The sequence below is a fragment of the Panulirus ornatus genome, chromosome 1 (genome assembly GCF_036320965.1).
Source record: "Panulirus ornatus isolate Po-2019 chromosome 1, ASM3632096v1, whole genome shotgun sequence".
NCBI lineage: Eukaryota > Metazoa > Arthropoda > Malacostraca > Decapoda > Palinuridae > Panulirus > Panulirus ornatus.
Genome location: NC_092224.1, coordinates 80,742,673 through 80,760,831, shown reverse-complemented (window position 1 = coordinate 80,760,831; position 18,159 = coordinate 80,742,673). Strand labels below are relative to the sequence as shown.

Below are 18,159 nucleotides of genomic sequence, written 5' to 3'. Positions count from 1 at the left end.
GACATCTTACTGGCATGACAGACATGAAAGATTTTGTAAGAGTACCATTGAAATCCAAATGTGTAATATACACAAAAAGAGAAAATGTCTTAAACATCTGGGGCCCGTGAGTCCTCAACATCTTGCCTGCTTTCTTTAGATACACCATGGGATTCACAGTAGAGAAATCAAAGAGTGCCCTGGACAAGTACCTGCAAAGTGCACTTGACCAACCAGGCTGTGGGAGCTATGTGGGCCTGCATGCTGCATCTTCCATTAGCTTGGCTGATTAACAGCCCAACCCAGCACCTTGTGCTCAGTCTAGGGTATGTGGATGAACACCCCTGAAGAGTTTACCAAGTATTCACCAATTATGTGAGGAAAAGAAAGGTGATCAGATGTAGTGGGATGGGAGAGAGAGAAGGTGGGTTGAGTGTGAGGTTGAATGGGAAGGATGTAGAGCAAGTGGACTACCTTGGGCACCTGGGAGTGGATATGGAAACCAGTAGAACCTTAGGGGTGGGGTCGAAGTTATTCATAGGGTTGGAGAGTGGGGGGCTAAGTTCCTTGTACATTATGGAGCACGTGGTAGGAAAGGTCAAGTGCACAAGCAAGGTATGATACTAAGTGCATTCTTATTAAGAGCAGCTGACCAGGGTGTGCTGAACTGTTTTGGACATATGAAAAAAATAATCTTTATATCAAAAGTTAAGGGAGCAGGGGGGAGAGTTAGACTGAGGAGGTGGTGAATGATAGAGAAAAGACATAGGGGTATTAGGGCCTGAGTATTCAGTAAAGAGGCATGCAAGGAATAGAATGAATTGGATTACCATGGTATATGGGAGTAATTTGTTGCAAATGGGTTGAACCAGGGCTTATGAAGCTGTCAAGCTAACCATGGAATAGTCTGAAACTTAGCTATGGATGATATGCTGTGGTTGCAATATATTATACATGCCAACTTGAGAGTGAATTTGTGCAATTAAGGTTGTTAGATCAGTGTTCCTGATGCTTTCATGCTAAAGTGGGAAATCCATTAGGCATAGAAAAAAAAATGTAAATAGTAATAGAAAGACTTCATATTCAGTTTATTATCCTAACCATTTTAGACAAAGGGTATTAAAGCATTGTAGTGTATGGTTCACTGTATTTAGAGTGGGTCAGAAAGGCATTTTTAGTATCCAAATCCTTCTCTCTCACCACTCTTGATTTGTGGCTTGCTGAAATCTAATGGAAAGAATGTTTGACTCTAGGTTTTCAGTGTTTTCATGTTGTTTGAATACTCCTTAATTTTTTATACATGATATCTAAAAAGATACACTTTGACTTTGAGACGTGATTATGCATAATTTTGTGACGTAATATGGTGCAGGATGATGTTCAGATCAAAGTGTAAGATAGTAGAGTGGTTGATTCAGTGTTTCTGAATTTTCTATATTATTAAAAGCTTGGTAAAGGGTTTACAACATTTCATAAAAGACAGATATCTGTAAGAGCTTTTGTTAAAGGGAATTATGATGAAAAGCCACAGGGTTAAGCAAAAACATTTAGGGATGATAGAGAAAAAATGATGTATAGAGGATTTTGGAGGGGCCATTTCTCTTATGAGTAAAGAAATTTTATTTTTAATGCCAAGGAAGAACTGTTTGAAGCCATTTTATGTCTGATTATATGACACTTTTCAGATAAGAAATTGAGTCGAGGAATATCTAAAGCAACAGACAACGTCAACATAGTATCCAAGGCTCGGTCAGAATTTGCACAAGAGATATGGGAAGCAATTGATTCCAGCCGCACTCCATTTTTTATAGAAACTCCAATTTTTACCTTTACATTACCAGACCTCAGTATATACTCAGGTAAGTGAAATACTTTTGTACTTTTGAATTGTGAATGCCCCCAGCCAGTATTATTTGTGAGTATCCAGTACTTTTGTGTGTCATCAGAAAGTGATTTTGAAGTTGGATTTTTGAATATTTTGACTGATGTCATCCATTGTCATTGTTTATAAAGTGAAAGATAAGAAATTTTATGATATATATTTATTATTAGTCATATTCAAAGGATATCTTTTGAGTTGAAAATGAAGATGCTTTATAGTCAAGTCATCACAAATGGTGGCATTGTTTTAGGTTCATTTACAGTAATCAGTTAAGGTAGATTTTATTTTTCGTACTTGTTTGTCATTTCCTGTGCAGTGAGGTAGTGCCAGGAGTAGACAAAAAGCAACCCTCTTTGCTATCATCCATTCTCTTTCGGTCATGTATAATGCACCAAAGCCAGAGCCACTTTATCCATTGCCAAGCCCCACAGACCTTTCTGTGGTTATCCCTGACTGTTTCATGTCCTGGTTCAACCCATAGAGAGCATGTTGTCCTGTACCAGATTTCTCAAGTTAGCTCTATCTCATGCATGCCTTACACACTCCTTTATGTTTAGACAGTGCTCACTCAAAGCATCTCTCTCTCCATCCTTCTACCTCCTCTGTGGTTCCCTCCTCTCCTGTTTTTTGACATGTATACCCTCTTAGTCTTCTTCACCCTCTCCATGTGTCTTGGCCATTTCAGCACACCCTCCACAGCCTTTTCGTACATGTTCTTCGTACTACCACACCTCTCTCGTGTTATCATTTATTTAATCAATCCTCCTTTCTCCACATATTTTCCTCCAACATTTCATTTCCTTACTTACCTTTATATCTAAGGCTGTGCCTCACCTCCATAAAACACCATTGTGACTTCTGTACCATGATACATATCCATCTTTGCCCTCTGAACATTCTGTATTAGCTCTTCATGTTACATTAGATGCAGTGACTAACTTTGACAAGCATGTTCTAGTTTTGGCTTTATGTGTGATGTGGAAAGCTTTCTGAATATTTATTTATTTATGAACTTGGAAGCTTAGAAGCAGTTTTAGTATATCTGTGCCTACAGTTGGTCTTCTTACCTATTCTCCTAAGGTGGGACTCTGGCAACAGGTTAAGGACAGTGTCGACTCTCAAGGCTTTCTCATGCACAAATTTCTGCAACTCGTATCATGCTAGATGAGTATCATATTGAGGCCTTCTTTCTCTGCAACCCTCTTCATTACATTACACATGCTCAGGTTGAGCTTCATCAACCATACATCAACCAACTTTATAGAGTCTGTACATCCCCCTGTAAGTTGATGTAGTCCTCCACACTTTTTACTGCTGGTAAGTGTATACCTTATGCAAGTCATTTACTTAAATCAAGAAGAGAAATGATCCCAAAAGAACCACAAAGCACTGTGCTGAATGACATCTCATTTTGAGAAGGTTCCTCTGACATGCATTATTAGTTCCTTTCCACTGAGATAATTCTCTTTTCATTGGAGGAATCTCCCCTATATTTTGTTTTGCCTGGTGATCCAGCTTCATAATCAGCCTCCCATGCAGTACAGCGTCAAGTGCTTTTTTTTATCTAATCCAAGAGGTTCATTACACGTGACCTCCTTTCCCTAAAACCATGCTGTCTCACACTTGTATACTTTCTGTTTTGTATTAGTTTGTCCCTTTACTTTTTTATTATTTTTTCCAGAACCTTACAGACATTGGCTCAGAGTTTAACTCATTTTCCTGGTCCCCTTCCTTATAGATAAGTATGATTTTTCCCCCTTTCCACTCCCTTGGCACTTATATTTTCATCTTGAACAGCATTACACACATCTTCACGATATATGGTAAAACTTTGTTCGGACTTTGAGCCTTGTATGGGTCAAGACCTTTTAGTATTCTGTTGATACCTTTTCTAGACACCTAAATGTTTCCTAAAACCCTCCCCCTATTTCAGCCCACTGATATTGGAGCTCTAGTGTCTACCACTGTGCAGATACTTTTGAATTTATTTACTTACATATCTATATATCATCCTTTACAGTTCTTTCCAGTGAAACCCTTAGCCTGATTAGCTGCTCAGAAACTGACAGTTTGTTCCAGATGTATTTATGGAAAACTTTTAGATTTTCTCTTTTCTTGTCCACAGTGTTCTCTTCAAAGTTTCTTTGATCCTCCTTTCTTATCCTGCTATACTTATTTCTTACACTCCTACGCCTTGGTGCAAGCCTGGCTGGAATGCCACCAATATGTTCTGCACATCACTAAGTTCCTTAACTTTTTGATATGTCATTCTTCCTCCTCTCTCAACCTCCCTTCTTTATTTGAGGTTAGAGATACCCATATTCTTATTCCTCTCTCCACAGTGCACTAGTTGGATGCTGAACTTCATTTTCTAATGTTACCATGGAAAATGTTAAGGTTTGTGTAGTTTCCATGATTATACCTCTTCTTTATGTCTTGTTTTACCTGTTCTTTTAACATCATTATTTACCACTTAGTCAAACTTGAACAGTACATTATCACTTTTTTCCAGTGGGTCTATCAAATATGATAATTGCAGTATCGATGCTAGTATGTGTGAAAATATCTAGTATTGTTGGTGTATCGTTCCTTCTCATTGTAATGTGTTCATTGATATGTTTATATAGAAAATTTTCTTGTATACACACTTGAATATTTTTTCCATGACTCCTTGTCACCATGGGAATCCAACTTTCCCCAATCTATCTCTCTGTATTTAAATCTCCCTTTATCAGTACTTCATACCCTTTCTGAGATATGCATTTTATACTGCTTTCTGAACTGTCCTGATTTTTCCTTTAGTATCATCATTGCGTATTTGTTCTGGATTGATAAAATTCCTTCGAGGATTATATGATATCGGCACTACTGTGCTTTTCTTTCCTACAGTTCCTCTTCCCTGTGTGCATTGTCTGAATGAGCCATCTTCCTCTTTATCCTGGTACTTATGGCTATATTTTATTAAGAGGGCCAAGTCTCCCCCTCCTTTGCCTTCTCTGTCACTCTTTACTATCATGTACCCCTCTTCAGAGAACAGGTGAGATATCATCTCTTTGGTGAGCTTAGTTTTCACAACTCCAGCTCTTCACCATAGACTACTAATCCATCTTTATTTCTGTACAATACTTTCAGTCTTACATCAGCATCTTCTATCATTTCTGCAATGCCGACAGGACTGCTTTCCCCTCTAGCATCATTTGGCATCTCCAGTTTTTTGCCTTCTGACTGTATTCTTAGCTTTTCTCTCACATTTCTTTTATCACATTCGATGACTACCTCATTAAATTTCACCTTGATTTTAAGTTTTTTGGCCTGCCTTATCTCCTCCTATATGGATGTCTCCAAGTCAAATATAATTATAACTATATTTTTGCTTACATTTTTATTATAACCACCAATTCTTCTTTTATCACCAAAATTGCATTTGGCAGTGCTGTAGTTTCCATTAATCTTTTGATGAGCATTCCTTCTTTCTTTGGTGTATGATTTCCCTCTAGACCAAAACTCATAAGTGAATTATGCCTATCAACCTCCTCTTTTCAATTCTTTCTGGTTTTGATACAACCCATTTTTCTGCTAGATTCCTCAGTGTTGAATTGTAAGCCTCTTTGTTTCTGACTATTTGTAAAATTTCCCTTTTAGCTAACAAGCACTGGTCCTGATGCTCTGCACTTTCTAAAAAATTTTATTGATTAGGCCACAAATTTTCTTGATTGCTTCATCTCATACATTGCATATTATTCTTTCTTCAGCTACACTTAACTTTCTTCATTTATATGGCCCCACGTATGTGTCCCACTGCATTACTCTTCATGCTTTACATCTGTTCATCTGTTGATCACCTGCTGAAAATGCTCATTTTACACCTCCCTGCCAATTATTTTCAGTAGATTTTTCTTGTCATTTCATCTAACAGAACAGCCTCCAGGACATATAGAAAATCCAGTAGAACTGATTTGCTTTTCAATGAATTTTTCTTTTTTCATCTGATTATGTTTCTATTGAATGGGTATGGATAATTTTTCACACCCATTGACTATTTTTCAAGTTCTAAAGATCCTCTTTCATCATATGACACTTCAAGATTTTTAACTTGATCCCTCAGTTTTTGTATTCCCACCTCTAAATGTGTTCATCTCGGATTCTGTTTTGCTGTCATTTGAAATGTTCTCCAAGCTATTGTTCTCTGATGATCCTTGCATAGGTATCCTCTAGGTTTTTCTTAGGGAATGAGTCACAGCTTCCTGGATTTAGTGCTTCTCCATATCTTCATACATTTCTAAAGGTCTTAACTTGATCCCCCTAAATAGCACAATAAGAGAATTATCTTGTTGGCAAATGAATAGGATCTATCCAGGAAGTATTGTATATGCTCATGTATAGTTCGAGATTTTAACACCAAATATTTAGGCAAAAAAGTAGGGGGTCGACCTATACATGGGTAATTCTTTTGTTAGGTTGAAATCCTTGCATGATGGAAAGGGCTAGGAGGTGGATTATCAGCCAGTGAAATTCAATAACATTGTCGTCAAGTTTTTGTGGAAGATGATGTTATATTTTCGTTCTCCATCTCGGTACAAAATCATTTCTTTTCATAAATCTTATGCACCAACCATGGCTCACTTCAGAATCTGTGATGTCTAATTTTCATGCTAATTTCAAGGCAAAGATCCAAATTGATCCTTGGGAAACGCTATATCCATTCTGTTGGTTTTCACCGACCTACTTTGCCACTTCATCTTCCAAGTGTGGGCACTTGTTACACTTCCCTCTGTTAACACATTTGTTTTTCAGCATATGTTTCAGTAGTGCAGAGAGCTTTCTCCAGTCTCTAAAAAAAATTTGGATACCTTAAATTCCTGTCTTTAGAATATTTTTCAGATACCTTAAATTCCTGTCTTTAGAATATTTTTCAGATACCTTGAATTCTCTTGCTGCCTCACAGTTGTTAGTCTGTTCTGCTTATTTTATTACTCAGAGCTTTAAGTTTGCTGTGAACTTGTTTCCTTTTGAATCCATGCTTAAAAGAATATGGGTCAAGCATGTGTACACAATAACAAGACAATTTGAAATAGCTATTGCATGTTGGTCACTCGTGATGATGCGAGTCAGGTCATCTACACAGTTGCCAGTTTCTAGATTTTCCATTTAAAATTCTATGTTACCAAGTATGTCTTTTCCCAAATTGTTTTACAATCCTGTGGGTAAAACAGTTTACTATAGCAAGAAATATTGTGCAAACCCCACAGGAAAAAAATTAAACACACAGACACACCAAAAATGTAAATGAAATGCTGTGTCTGACTTAAAACACTGTATGTAGGGTAAGTTGGTTCTAATGGCATCCTCCTGGTAATCAAATCTGTAACAGTTTCTGTAACCTCAGTTACTATAGTTGTTCAAAAGATGTTATTGTAATCACGTTTTGAATGATTTTCAGTTAAAAAAACTGTTGTTACAATGATATTCTATCCTGATTTACTTGAATATATACTTGAATGGAAGCATGTAATATTTTTGCTGAAACCACCCACGTTTCAGAGTAAAGTGCCATAATGATGAATGGTAAACAATTTGCCTTTGGCACTCATTCTTTCAGGCTCAGTGAACTTCAGGTTATAGGACATTGAGTGTTTTTTGTGAGGATTTTCTGAAATGAGTTTTATATGTCATGAAATATGGTGCTTCATTACCCTAATTTGTTGTTCCATTACCCTCAGAAGCTTGGGTCGACCTATACACGAGACATATCATAGATTTAATTTCTTGGCCAAATATCAGGGATCAACTTATACACGAGGTAGACTTAGAAACGAGTATATACGGTATTATGAGGACTTAGCTGTTACTGTTGTTTTTTGTAATAAGTATCCATTGGAATGAACTACTTGTACTGTGCTGGGAGGGAGTTTTACGCTCTTGGTTCTCCATCTCGTGAGGATGTTCTCTCTGCACTTCCATGCCAGCTGGTATATTCTGTTTGTAACATTTCCAGTAATGGAACAGGCTCAAGGACACTAAGAAAAGATCCATTATACCCTATATTCTTTTTAATGAATTCTTCATTCCTCTCATTATGTACCACCTAAATGGATATGAATCTTTGTTCATACCCATTGACTATATTTTTCAGATCCCAAAGCTCCTCTCTCATCACATGACACCTTTCATGATCTTTTTGATACTAGAGTTTCTGTATTTCCACCTCTAGTTGTGTTAACTTCCAATTCTGTTTCTTGATTATTTAAAACTAAGCCATTGATCTCAGTTGCTTCATGCTTGGCTATCCCCATGTTTTCTTCTTATGGCTGTCACTACAACTGCCTGGTTCCAAGGCTTCTCCATATCTGAATTCATTTTTAAAGGTCTTGACTTGATCCCCTCATATAGCACAATAACAGTAATATATCATGTTGACATACAAATAGAATCTATTCATGAAGTTTCTTGAGCTCTCATTTATTATTACTGCATTTTAGTTATAATTATTTTTTATGATTACCCATTTGTATTTTACAGGGAGGGAATTTTATACTTGTAGGGCCCCATCTCTTGAACATTCTTAGAATTATATGTGCATTCTGCATCAACTGTTAGATTTTTTTTTTAACATGCATCGACCACTTTTATACTGTAAAAGTGCTTCCTCACATCTTTGTGTATTTGTATGTGCACTTAGTTACCTATTTGTACTGTACGGGGAAGGAGTTTTATGCTTGTGGGGCTCCAACTCTTGAACCATCTCTTCTGTCAGCAACAGCATTTTGTACTTCTATATGCAGTCTATGGTTACTATATTTTCATTCACTTTATTCTATTCATTCACTACACCTGTATTATAAAAGTACTTTATTATTTATTTATTTATTGTTATACTTTGTTGCTGTCTCCTGTGTTAGCGAGGTAGCGCAAAGAAACAGACAAAAGAATGGCCCAACCCACCCACATACACATGTATATACATACACGTCCACACGTGCACATATACATACCTATACATTTCATTGTATACATATATATATACATACACAGACATATACATGTATGCACATGTACATAATTCATACTTGCTGCCTTTATTCATTCCACTCGCCACCCCGCCATATATGGAATGACAACCCCCTCCCCCCGCACGTGTGCTAGGTATTGCTAGGAAAAGACAGCAAAGTCCACATTTGTTCACACTCATTCTCTGTCTGTCATGTATAACACACTGAAACCACAGCTCCCTTTCCACATCCAGATCCCACAAAACTTTCCATGGTTTACCCCAGACACTTCACATGCCCTGGTTCAATCCATTGACAGCACGTCCACTCCGGTATACCATGTTGTTCCAATTCACTCTATTCCTTGTATGTTCAGGCCCCAATCGCTCAAAATCTTTTTCACTCCATCCCTCCTCCTCCAATTTGCTCTCTCACTTCTCCTTGTCGTCGTCATCGTCGTTGTCGTCTTCCCCCCTGACACATGTATCCTCTTTGTCAATCTTTCCTCACTCATTCTCTCCATGTGACCAAACCATTTCAATACACCCTCTTCTGCTCTCTCAACCACACTCTTTTTTTATTTCCTCACATCTCTCTTACCCTTTCATTGCTTACTCGATCAAACCACCTCACATCACATATAGTCCTCAAACATCTCATTTCCAACACATCTACCCTCTTCCACATCGTTCCAGTTCACTCTATTCCTTGCACGCCTTTCACCCTCCAGTATATCAGGCCCTGATCACTCAAAATCTTTTTCACTCCATCCTTCCACCTCCAATTTAATCTCCCACTTCTCCTCATTCCCTCCACCTCTGACACATATATCGTCTTTGTCAGTCTTTCCTCACTCATTCTCTCCATGTGACCAAACCATTTCAATACACCCTCTTCTGCTCTCTCAACCACACTCTTTTTATTACCACACATCTCTCTTACCCTTTCATACTTACTCGATCAAACCATCTCACACCACATATTGTCCTCAAACATCTCATTTCCAACACATCCGCCCTCCTCCGCACAACCCTATCTATAGCCCATGCCCCGCAACCATATAACATTGTTGGTACAACTATTTCTTCAGACACCCATTTTTGCTCTCTAAGATAACGTTCTTGCCTTCCACACATTCTTCAATGCTCCCAGAACCTTCGCCCTTCCCCCACCCTGTGACTTACTTCCGCTTCCATAGTACCATCCGCTGCTAGATCCACTCCCTGATATCTTTAACACTTCACTTCCTCCATTTTTTCTCCAATCAAACTATCCTCCCAGTTATCTTGTCCCTCAACCCTACTGAATCTAATAACCTTGCTCTTATTCACATTTACTCTCAGCCTTCTCCTTTCACACACTTTACCAAACTCAGTCACCAACTTCTGCAGTTTCTGACCCGAATCAGCCACCAGCCCTGTATCATCAGCGAACAGCAACTGACTCTCTTTGTCACTGTCTCCTGCATTAGCAAGGTAGCGCAAGGAAACAGACAAAAACAGACAAAAAGGCCACATTCGTTCACACTCAGTCTCTAGCCGTCACGTGTAATGCACCAAAACCACAGCTCTTTGTTCACATCCAGGCCACACAGACCTTTCCGTGGTTTACCTCAGACATTTCACATGCCCTGGTTCAGTCCTTTGACAGCACATCGCCCCCGGTGTACCACATTGTTCCAATTCCTTCTATTCCCAGCCCATGCCTCACAACCATATAACATTGTTGGAACAAATATTCCTTCAAACATACCCATTTTTGCTCTCCGAGATAATGTTCTCTCTTTCCTCACATTTTTCATCGCTTCCAGAGCCTTTGCCCCCTCTATGATTTTATGTTTTGGCCTGTAGTTGTTCTATTCCTGCACCTTTTTTAACAACTGCACACCATCCATACCATAAAGCTGATTAAAATCTTAAAGATTGTAATCAGGTCACCCCTCACTCTATTATCTTCTATGGTGTGTGTGTTTGCATGCAATTTCTTGTTTTTGGCTACACATTTGTAATGTACAGGGAGGGAGTTTTATACTTGGGGGGCCCCATCTCTTGAACACTCTCTTCTATCATGTAACCTCCTAAAGATATATATGCTGTCTGCAAAAACCAAGTCCACAGTGCTGTTCATCCACCACACTTATACTATAAAAGTATTTCTGTACATCCTTTTTGACAAGTTTCCTTCTTGATTTCATGTTATGTCCTGTAGTTAATGTATCCCTAATCTCTCAGAGAACTGTCCACTGCCCACTTCATCAATCTCTTATTAGAAACTTCAAGGTTATGATTAGGCCACCCCTCAGTCCTCTCTCTTCCAAGGAGGGTAAGATTAAAGCCTCCAGCCTTTGTTGCCTTCCTCTGGACCCTCAAGCTTTTTGTGCCTCATGAGGTGCAGTGACAGAACCTGAAAAACATATTCTAGTTTTGGCAGTGTACATGATATGATCAAGCATGTTTTCAGTTGAGAACTGATTTTATATGGAATCAGAATTAGAGAACTGTATGTATATAGTTAAAGAATTAGCTGTTCTTCCGGCATACCTGTAGGCTTCATTTTTTATTTAGTTTTGAAGTGATTCCTTTGCTGATTGTAGTCATGATACAACTTATGTATTGGTTGAAAAGATTAGCATTTGAATCTAATTATTTGTTATATGTATGTAAGCATCATTTTTTTATATATGTTCAGTTATGATTTATGATGAATTTTATCTTGCTTTCAGATGAATTTCGTTTATTTTTGGAGAAAGATCTGATAGAGACATCAACATTAGTATCTCTGGAGGGTGCTGGACGATTGAATTGGTGGGCTTTGGTTGGAGCATCACAGAGATTGTGGCCTTTGGCAACTACTGGGGATGGCAACTGTCTCCTGCATGCTGCTTCACTGGGTAAGAAAATATGACATCTTCTTGTACTTCCTACAACTGCCTTTTCTTATGTAATACAATTTTCTCCATCGGACATACCTGAGCTGCCAAACTGATATCTGCAAGCATATACATGAAGCCACAGGTTGGGCATCAGCCAAACCAAAATGTACCAAGAAAACAGTCTCAGTAGTACTGGGCTCCCAAACTCTGCAGGTAATCATAGAACAATCAGATTGCCACCATGCATGTACAATACCTACACAAATTTTACTATACAGACTGTTTTCAGTTAACAAATGCAAAGGTCTGTGGAAAATTCATTATGCCCATCTTGCAAACAGGCAGCCATTGCCATTTTCACATTTAATGGGGAGACTATTGTTGGTTTATATGAGAAGCTTATAGCCTAAAGATATTTTATATTTTTTATTATACTTTGTCGCTGTCTCCCGCGTTTGCGAGGTAGCGCAAGGAAACAGACGAAAGAAATGGCCCAACCCCCCCCATACACATGTATATACATACGTCCACACACGCAAATATACATACCTACACAGCTTTCCATGGTGTACCCCAGACGCTTCACATGCCTTGATTCAATCCACTGACAGCACGTCAACCCCAGTATACCACATCGCTCCAATTCACTCTATTCCTTGCCCTCCTTACACCCTCCTGCATGTTCAGGCCCCGATCACACAAAATCTTTTTCACTCCATCTTTCCACCTCCAATTTGGTCTCCCTCTTCTCCTCGTTCCCTCCACCTCCGACACATATATCCTCTTGGTCAATCTTTCCTCACTCATTCTCTCCATGTGCCCAAACCACTTCAAAACACCCTCTTCTGCTCTCTCAACCATGCTCTTTTTATTTCCACACATCTCTCTTACCCTTACGTTACTCACTCGATCAAACCACCTCACACCACACATTGTCCTCAAACATCTCATTTCCAGCACATCCATCCTCCTGCGCACAACTCTATCCATAGCCCACGCCTCGCAACCATACAACATTGTTGGAACCACTATTCCTTCAAACATACCCATTTTTGCTTTCCGAGATAATGTTCTCGACTTCCACACATTCTTCAAGGCCCCCAGAATTTTCGCCCCCTCCCCCTCCCTATGATCCACTTCCGCTTCCATGGTTCCATCCGCTGCCAGATCCACTCCCAGATATCTAAAACACTTCACTTCTCCAGTTTTTCTCCATTCAAACTCACCTCCCAATTGACTTGACCCTCAACCCTACTGTACCTAATAACCTTGCTCTTATTCACATTTACTCTTAACTTTCTTCTTCCACACACTTTACCAAACTCAGTCACCAGCTTCTGCAGTTTCTCACATGAATCAGCCACCAGCGCTGTATCATCAGCGAACAACAACTGACTCACTTCCCAAGCTCTCTCATCCCCAACAGACTTCATACTTGCCCCTCTTTCCAAAACTCTTGCATTTACCTCCCTAACAACCTAAGATATACCTACATTTTTTGTATTTTACATAAAATGTGTCTTAAGTTATGTCTTGTATGAAAATGGATAGGAACACACATAAACAAAGCAAGACAAAGAAGCTTCTTGTGCTGTATTTTCCTTAGTACCAGTGTCTTCTTTAATTGAATCTTCAACAGATACAAATACACATGGATCTGCTGCTGGTGATGAGAACATTTCTGACTCACTTAGTTTGGCTGTTTCTCACCTTTTTGGTGAAGCAAGTCATACTGTAGTATTCAGCAATGCATCAAGTGAGTGTTGGTCTGCCACCTGCCCAACTTGGGAAGGAGTGTGCCTCAGAATGTGCACACATGCTTGCACATCTGATTTGCTTTTGCCTAGATTCGAAAATTATTATTTATTGGAAATGTACATTGGCACAGTTAAGCCCAAACAAGGATGACCACTCTCACCCAACTATGGTTTTGCTGCTTGTGCTTTTATATCTTTGAATCTCAGCTCCCTTTGCCTTATGCATCTTGAATCTCAGAGTATTCTGATCATGTGTGATTTTTGTGAGACAGAATTTAGTGGTGACTTTTGTCTGGTTATCCTATCTAAAGGACTTGGAATTCTGTGTTATTATATCCCTTGAGAGCTGGAAGCTCTTTATAGGTTTTTTCTGATTTCTAAGCTCCCCTCTCTTGGCCTTCATATCCAGCCTCCTATTTGGTCAATCTATTTCCACAGTTTTTGTTGGATCAGTAGCAGTGCCGCTCAGAATTTATATCTTACCTTCTTTTTTTTTTGTTACTGATATTTTGTCTTAACAAATACAAAATTCACTCATACACTGATGACTTAGCTTTTCATTCCTCCACTTCTCTGTGGTCCACTTCATCTTTTATTCACAAATGCCCCTCACTGTTGATGTAGCTTATGGTTTCAAATAATCATCAAAATTCTTTTACTCATTCTTCACATCATTTCATGAAAACTGCTTCAATGAATTTAAATATGGATGGATTGTCTCAGTAGGGTAGTAACCTAGCCAAGTTTAATACCTTTAGAATCTATTTTCTTCCTATTTTGCTGTATAAAACTCATCAAAACTTTCTCTTTTGATGATGGTATGATTGTTACTCAGAAAAGTTGACATTCATGTTATCACTATAACATCTGTCTATCTTGGAAGTCCATGCCATATATCTATATATCTGTCTGTCTCTATCTATCTATCTATCTATCTATCTATCTATCTATACCAGTGATGCCTGTTCCCTCTGGGAACTCCCATCAATGGGTGGGAACAGCAAAAGAGTCTCCACTTATCCCTGTCCTTACATGCCTCCCTTGCATACACCATTCCATGCATTCTTCCACCATATCTCTCCCTCCAGTATTCCTCCACCCAATTTGCCTATGTCACAGGTGGTCTTCCTCTCGCACCAACCCATTTAATTGTATTATCACACTCTCTTACCATAAACTCCCAGTTTTGCATTCTTTTCACATGCCCTTGAAGTATCACATTTAACCCATTCTTCCACTCCACAGTTCATTCCCCTTGCATTCCCTGCCATGCCATATCTCTCATACACCCTTTCATTTCTTTCTTCACTCCATCTAGTCACACCACATGCTGTTCTTAAATAATTCATTTCCACAGACTGGATTCTTGACCTGTGTGACTCATTCCATGTCCATGTTTTGGCTGTATTCAGCTGAAACATGGACAGTCACCAAGACTGTGTCACTTACCCTCCTCCCTTCCTTCTCACACACATGTTTTATTGTTCTGGTAAAAACTCACTGCATTTGCCAACTTTTCATATACCCCATGTAATTGTGGCACCTTTATCAAAGCCTCTATATCAGACCTATCATGTGATGTTTCCATTTCCATAAATGACATAAACAATTTACTGTTTCTTCAAGAATTTCTCCTGCAAATTCTTCAAAGCAAACATTTAAGGCTTTCTTTCTTCACCTCTGAAACCACACTGCTACCCCTTAAAAGGTTTTCTATGCATGCCACCACCCTCTCAGTCACTCTCTCCTCCATAGATGGATAGATATACACAGTGGTCAGTTTGGTGTTTCAACAGTTACATAGTGATTAATGGATTCTGATTAACCTTAACAAACTATGTGGCATGACATGTCAGTCCTTCAAGAATAGTCAGAAGTATGTTTGATAGCACATACCTCATGACATTGGAGAGATAAACCTCTGTGTAAGTACAGTGTTTCCATTGATGCTTTCTGTATGCTTCAATAAAGCACATTCATCATTTTGACAATCATGGATGTTAGATCACTTCTTAAGTGCCTACCTATTTCGGTTTCATTCCTTACCCATCTCACTGTCTGGCGGATTATTTATCTTGCTTTTGTACTACTGATTTTCTTCTTGTTTTTGGGTTGCCCCACTTACTTAGAAAAGTGGAAGAAGTTGGTATCTGATTCACATATGTAAGGATAAATCTAGCTAATAACATTTTTCATCATAAGTTTAAGCAGTATTGCTTTTTTTTTTACCTTAATAGGTATGGGGATGTTTATTGACCATATTGTTTAGGAATGATTTTACATGTAAGAACTTGCTTTGATTTAGGCAAAAGGACAGTGGAATAATGATTGTGAGTTATTACTCTCCCTGATTTTCCATGATGAAAAATTTATGGTCTTTTTAAATTTACAGGAATGTGGGGGTTTCATGACCGCTTACTAACTCTTCGTAAAGCCCTTCATGAATTTTTAACTCGTAGTCAATTTAGTCGGCCTCTTTGGCGGCGTTGGAGATGGCAAGTTACACAGCAAAACAGAGAAACAGGTAAGTGACAGTAAATATATATTTGTCGCTGTCTCCCACATTAGCAAGGTAGCGCAAGTAAACAGACGAAAGAATGGCCCAACCCACCCACATACACATGTATATACATACACATCCACATACGCACATATACACACCTATACACTTCAATGCATACACACATATACACACACAGACATATACACATGTACACAATTCATACCCACTGCCCCCTCTCAATCCCGTCTCCACCCTGCCACCCATGAAATGACTGATGATTATACAGATCACAGAGTTAATAGAAACACTCAGAAAATGTCACATCGATCTTTGTAAGATATTTGAATTAATTTCCCATTGAAATATATACAGCATAAACATGAAGGTTTCAGATGTCCCAAATTATATTGGAGATACCTTGTAATACCTGGTGAACTCTTTGGTAGTCTTCTATCCCTACAACTTTGGATATGCCACTGGGCATCATTGAAATAGGAAAAAAACAAAAATACGCTCCACTTTTATTCGTATACAAAATGCACATCAAGGATATCAAAGTCCATTGACCCACAGAAAGCGGTAAGGGTACTTACATGAATGATTGCTGGGAGATGAGTGAGATATTGAAAAAGAAAGCAATGAATATTGGTGTTCACTGAGCCAGTAAACTCTCTTAAGATAAAAATTCCAACCAACTTCTTCCTAAACAGTAGATCACCATGTCACACTTAGTGGATCTCATTTCCTTGCCACAGGATTTCAAGAGGGCCATTGAGATTATGCATATGCACTCTTCTCAGAACCAGACTCCTAGATCTTAGTTTTTTAAAGAAATGCCAAATACCACTGGCAAAAGCTCTGAATATCCTGTGGAAAAAGTCTTGACTCTGGAATCATCCCTGAGAGTTTGAAACTGACTGACAACCCCACTTCTCAAAGGAAGAAGCAGGCAAAGCAGTTCCAAGACTGCTGACTGACATTGCATATTATTAAAAATTTTCAGTGTCCTAAAGTGTAAACTGACTGACTTAATGGAATCAGTCTACATAAGTCAGGAAAAGAATGTTTACAGTGAGAAGATCCTGCCTCTTGTATTTGACCATTATGATGAGAATGTAGAATGAATGAAGAACAGAGAAAATGTAAGCATGATACACTCGGATCTCATACAATAAGTGTTACTGTGCTGTCATAGCATACAAGATCAAAAAGATGGGTTAACCTATAAAGTTTTATGAATGATGATATCCATCCCCCTATTTTGTATATCAATTAGGCATACAAATTCCTAACTAATAGATCTCAACCCATTATTTTAAACCAGGTTATATCCAGTGTCTCCATGGGAATAGTTTCAGTCTCCAAAGGAACAGTACATGCTCCCCTTCTGTTTCTCAGTCTGCCATCTGACATGGACACATATGAATCACAGTGTCATATCATCTTTTGCAATTGATATTAGAGCAGGTATGAAAATCTCATTAATAGAAGGTACATTATTTTTTTTTTTATCATACTTTGGCGCTGTCTCCCACATTAGCGAGGTAGCACAAGGAAACAGATGAAAGAATGGCCCAACCCACCCACATACACATGTATATACATAAACACCCACACACACATATATACATACCTATACATTTCAACATATATATACATATACATACACAGACATATACATATATACACATGTACATATTCATACATGCTGGCTTCATCCATTCCCACCGCCACCCCGCCACACATGAAATGACACCCCCTCACCCTGCGTGTGCATGAGGTAGTGCTAGGAAAAGACAACAAAGGCCACATTTGTTCACACTCAGTCTCTAGCTGTCATGTGTAATGCACCGAAACCACAGCTCGCTTTCCACATCCAAGCCCCACAAAACTTTACATGGTTTACCCCAGACTCTTCACATGCCCTGGTTCAATCCATTGACAGCACGTTGACCCCTGGTATACCACATCATTCCAATTCACTCTATTCCTTACACGCCTTTCACCCTCCTGCATGTTCAGGCCCTGAATGCTCAAAATCTTTTTCGCTCCATCCTTCCACCTCCAGTTTGGTCTCCCACCTCACCTCGTTCCCTCCACCTCTGACACATATATCCTCTTTGTCAATCTTTCCTCACTCATTCTCTCCATGTGACCAAACCATTTCAATGCACCCT

General features: G+C 38.8%; 1 protein-coding gene across 2 annotated transcripts in view; it reads left to right on the top strand.

Moving 5' to 3' along the window:
• Positions 1-18,159, top strand: part of LOC139750174 (uncharacterized) — a 79,990-nt gene that overhangs the window by 19,904 nt on the left and 41,927 nt on the right. For both annotated transcript variants that reach the window (XM_071664551.1, XM_071664561.1), the window contains exons 4-6: positions 1,665-1,838; positions 11,573-11,740; positions 15,872-16,003. In XM_071664551.1, coding sequence (XP_071520652.1) covers positions 1,665-1,838; positions 11,573-11,740; positions 15,872-16,003 — 474 coding nt within the window. The remainder of the gene's footprint in view (positions 1-1,664; positions 1,839-11,572; positions 11,741-15,871; positions 16,004-18,159) is intronic.